This window comes from Lynx canadensis, chromosome A1, assembly GCF_007474595.2.
Source record: "Lynx canadensis isolate LIC74 chromosome A1, mLynCan4.pri.v2, whole genome shotgun sequence".
NCBI classification, from domain to species: domain Eukaryota; kingdom Metazoa; phylum Chordata; class Mammalia; order Carnivora; family Felidae; genus Lynx; species Lynx canadensis.
This window is the reverse complement of record NC_044303.2, coordinates 109,440,191-109,444,822: the sequence shown is the minus strand read 5'-3', so window position 1 is coordinate 109,444,822 and position 4,632 is coordinate 109,440,191. Positions and strand designations below refer to the sequence as shown.

Below are 4,632 nucleotides of genomic sequence, written 5' to 3'. Positions count from 1 at the left end.
AATGGTGTACATTATACCTTTTTTTACACACATCTTTTAAGAGGAAATTCAATCTTCTGATTTTAAGAAATGCAAATGTGGGGCAATGATGTATCACCCAAAGATTTTCTTTGTAATAGAAAATGTTTTTAAAGGGGGAAAATAGGGATTTTTATTATTATTAAAAGATAAAAGTAAAATTATTTTTAAGAAACAAGGCATTGGAAACATTTAGTTTCATGATATGCCATTGTTAGGCATTCCCTATCTGATTGTTAGAAATTATTCATTTCCTCAAAGATAGAGAATAAATTGGTTGAGGATGCAATCTTGTACTATGCACTTTCTTTGCCCAAAGCAAACACTGAGCATTTGAGAGCCATGAGAATGCTTCTGCATTTGAGTTTGCTAGCTCTTGGGGCTGCCTATGTTTCTGCCATTGCTGTACAAAGTCCCATGAATAGGCTGGTGGCAGAGACCTTGGCACTGCTCTCCACTCATCGAACTCTACTGATAGGCGACGGGGTAATTTTCTTTTTTATTCCTACGGTCTTTAAAATGCATGGGTAATCATTTGTGTTGGCTAACTTCTAAAGACCTGTTATTAATAATGAAATTATGACTGTTGGTAATATATCATTGGTAACCATGTTACTGGCAAGCATTTTATTACAAGTTATGAACCTTATAATATGTTAAAAATGAATGTATTTCCTTTCCTTTTCAGAACCTGATGATTCCTACTCCTGAACATAACAATGTAAGTTAAATTATGATTTGATAAAACGATTGCATGACTAAGTTTCCTATTGTAACTATAAAGCATTAGTTATCGTTGGAACAGTTTAATTTTATCTATTTTGTTTTTATGTGTGTGGATGCCAATGTATGTGCTTATGAACATTAGGAATGGCGTTAGGAATGACTCTACAATATTAAGTAGAATCCATTAAGCAATTGGATCAGGCCGTTTTTGATGTTGTCAGTTCCCCATCTCAAAGAGCCTCATGTCAGGCGTTCTTACCAGAAGAATTCCACATTGAGTGAGAGGTGCCTCCTCGTCTCCATTCACTTCTGACTATCTTTTGCTTTCCTTACTTCTATGTCTTTCTGAGAATACTAGCCAACTTAAGGTTATATTTTTAGAATTATGGTCAGTAGACATTAAAATATACACTGACTGTCCTGTATCAATAGTCATTTCCACATATTTAAACGATTTTAACTCTAATAAAATTGTATGCATTTGAAATATGTCATGGTCATATTGAAATGTTAAACATGTGATATCATTACTCTAAACAGAATAAAATTACTGGCTAGAACTATCAAAGGAAATTTTGATGTGAGCTCAGTAATGTAGCTGCATTATATACTTCATAAGCACTTTATTTTTGGTGAAGTGTTTAATTTATATCATTTGTAACCCTCCTCAGAAATTACATAAACTTCTTTTACATATGAAAATTATAGCTCTGTATGAGGTGGTTTCCTGGAAAAGGAACAAGTGAAAAATAAACGTGTGGGAGAAGGGAACTCATGTAAACCCCACGCAACAAAGCCTAACTTTTTTGGACCGAATTTTTATACCTTGTTTTGGTTATTTATACTTTTAAAATCTCCCTCATTTAGCACCAACTGTGCATTGAAGAAGTCTTTCAGGGTATAGACACATTAAAGAATCGCACTGTACCGGGGGATGCTGTGGAAAAGCTTTTCCGAAACTTGTCTTTAATAAAAGAACACATAGACCGCCAAAAAGTAAGTTAAATACATCTGGTGGAAACTTAAGTATATTTGTCTGGCTATGCCTGTTTTTAAAAGAATTGACAGTTTCCTACAATACCCATTGTCTGTTCTTTTCACAGAAAAAGTGTGGAGGAGAAAGATGGAGAGTAAAAAAGTTCCTAGACTACCTGCAAGTGTTTCTTGGTGTAATAAACACTGAGTGGACAATGGAAAGTTGAGATGAAACTGGCTTATTGCAGTGAAAGATTCTGGAGGAGAAGAAGAATGTTATTTTTTGCAATGAGAATGAGGCCCAACCAAGGGTCAGTGTAATTAAACTTCAGATGCAAAGCAATTTTTCAGGCATACTGCTACTTTGCTGCCTCACATAGGCAGAAAGGATAAAAATAAAATATTTGAGATATATTTCAGATATCAGAATCATCGAAGTCTTTTCCTCCAGTGTGCTCCAGGCAAAATAAATATGTACTTCAATCTTATTTAACACAACATTCTGTAAAATGTCTATTAACTTAATATTTATGTATGAAATGATTGAGAATTTCATAAATCAATATTTATTTCAGGTTGGGCTATGTTCCAATAAAACAAAAATAAACAACTGATTTAATTTGTTGCTGGTCTCTGTCCTACTCTTGAAGTGGGCGCAATCTGTATGGAAACATGCTGCGTGTGGAGGGATAGTCTGCATCTGTGTTGGTTGAGCATTCCCATCTCCCTGATGATGGAAGTTGTGGGTTTGCTAAGCATACCACAGGTGGAAGAGATCCAGCAGGTCATGTGGGGATGTGAGCAGCGGGGACATAGGCTTGGGCTGAGCATGGTTTCCTTGCCATGTTACACCAGAACCTAGGATGGTGCAGGTTAAATGGTATGTGATGAATGAATGAATGAATGAATGAATAGACCTTCAGCCATAAAATTAAAATGACTTCCAAGGATTTCCCTGGGAGGAGGGTAGTGTAAAAATCTGTAACTACATTTATTCCCAGCTGGTGAGAATTTGGTGGACCAATCCCACTGCCTGTTTAGGGAAAGAGGGAGAAACCCTCTTGATGGAATCCAGAGCACTGTGGCCTGGGAGAGGTCTTCTTCATCTGACCTGGCATAACAAAAGGGGGCGAGATGCTGGGAGGCAGTTATATTCAGAGGACTGGGTTCTAGAAGGGCCCGTCATCCTGGATTCCCCAGGGTAGAGCAACAGCAGTCCAGTCTGCCTGCTTACGACTGTCAGTACCATAACCAAAGGTACTTCTGCTTGAGGAAATTTCTCAAGGATCCAGAAAATATGTTCTTTAAAATATATTTTAAAACTGACATAGAACTGGCAGAGAGATCCAATAAGAGTATTCAACTATGCCATTGGCTCCTTCATTTTACTGATCACAGGATCTACATTGCATGCTGGTATACAGTTGCTGGCATGTTGCTGGAGCTCCTTACAGATGGGTGCCATTACCCCGGGTGTTATCTGCACAGATTGTATGTGTCACACTCGGCTCTTCATGTGAAGCAACCTTTCTTACTGTTTCTGGGCACTGGAGAGCGGCTGGAACAGTCAGACAGATTAGCACTCAACTGTGGCCCAGACCCCCAACTTGTGTGTTCACCAAGCCCTGAGAGCTGGAGTCGAGTCGATGAGGAGAAAGATGGGTCAGCACAGCACCACGCTGACTGCTCTAGAAACTGACAGGAAACGGGAAACTCAATTTGCGAAGAGACTGAATGTCAATTTAATTCAATTCGGCAAATATTTATTGAGCTCCCATCTGGTCCAGGACCATTTTAGGGATGAGGATCCATCAATGAATAAAGCAGACAAAATTCCCCATCCTTGTAGAGTTATAGTCTCTCTCTCTCTCTCTCAAAACAAAAACAAACAAACAAAAAAAAAACAAAAAAAAACAACAACAGTTATTTTCCCACTTTATCAAGGTCCAATACAGTGAAGGTGGATTTAAGACTGGAACCAGCCTAGCTGAAATCTCACAAATGAACTCTTATCAATCCACCAGGGCTCGGAGAAGCTAAAAGCAATCAGCACTGTCTGCAACCAACCCAAATAGGACTTAGATGTACCAAGGGTTTTTAAGGCAGAAACTATGATCCTCAAGCTGATTCTACCTTTCCTGTAGAAGGAAAGTCTTCCTGACGGCCCCTGGCCAGAGGGAATGGCGTTTCTACGAGTCACATCAACTGCCCCCTCACCCGGGCCTGACTACTATGGTGCTCCAGAACCCAGGCATCGGAGGAGAGGGATTTGGCAGCCTCCAGGTTATAGGAATACTTTTCTGAGCCTTGCTTTTCCTCTCAAAAGCTTATTGCAACAACAGAGAATCCATTTTCACTCTACCTTAGTGATGTCACTGTCACTCTCCACTGAGAGTAGGCAGTGTGAACTATTAGGCTGGGTTTTGGAGGGACACAGAACCACCTTCCCAAAGAACACCTCAACATAATGCGTCCAAAAGCAAACTCACCCTTTGCCACCACTCATATCCTCTGAGATCTACCACTGCTTCTCTTCCTCGTCTCTCTTTCCCCTCTTCCTCTGAGGTTCCCTATCTTGGCAAATATAACCACAACTACTTCCCCATCACCTTTCTGGATGACTCCAGAAAACCACTGTGTCCCTCCATCCACCATTCCACCCTGAAATGTCTCTCCTATTCCACTGCTGCATCCCCCACGGCCTCAGGGAAGGTGTTGGCTGAGTCTAGCTGAGAGGCCAGCTCCCTACTTCATGCCTGTCGAGTCAGGGCTGTCAATAGAGTACATTCATGTCCCCATGTCATTACTGGGCATAAAACCCTCTGATACACTTGATACATCTCTGTGCATATATCAGTCAGGCTCACTTATCTCACGTCTAGATTCCTTCACAGGCCATACATCTGCTCCCTC

General features: G+C 40.1%; 1 protein-coding gene across 1 annotated transcript; it reads left to right on the top strand.

Annotated features, from left to right (window-relative positions):
- Positions 1–322: 322 nt before the first annotated feature.
- On the top strand, positions 323–2,335 carry IL5 (interleukin 5). The gene is made up of 4 exons (XM_030317859.1): positions 323–504; positions 707–739; positions 1,612–1,740; positions 1,848–2,335. Exons 1-4 carry the CDS (start codon positions 361–363, stop codon positions 1,944–1,946), a joined length of 405 nt encoding a protein of 134 aa, XP_030173719.1. The 5' UTR covers positions 323–360; the 3' UTR covers positions 1,947–2,335.
- Positions 2,336–4,632: the final 2,297 nt, after the last annotated feature.

What these genes read in the sequence shown, in the direction of transcription:
- IL5 (XM_030317859.1), top strand. Translation starts at nt 361, where the DNA reads ATGAGAATGCTTCTGCATTTGAGTTTGCTAGCTCTTGGGGCTGCCTAT. An exon ending in CTCTACTGATAGGCGACGGG is followed by an intron (nt 505 to 706) that starts GTAATTTTCTTT and finishes TTTCCTTTTCAG; the next exon opens with AACCTGATGATTCCTACTCC. An exon ending in CTACTCCTGAACATAACAAT is followed by an intron (nt 740 to 1,611) that starts GTAAGTTAAATT and finishes TCCCTCATTTAG; the next exon opens with CACCAACTGTGCATTGAAGA.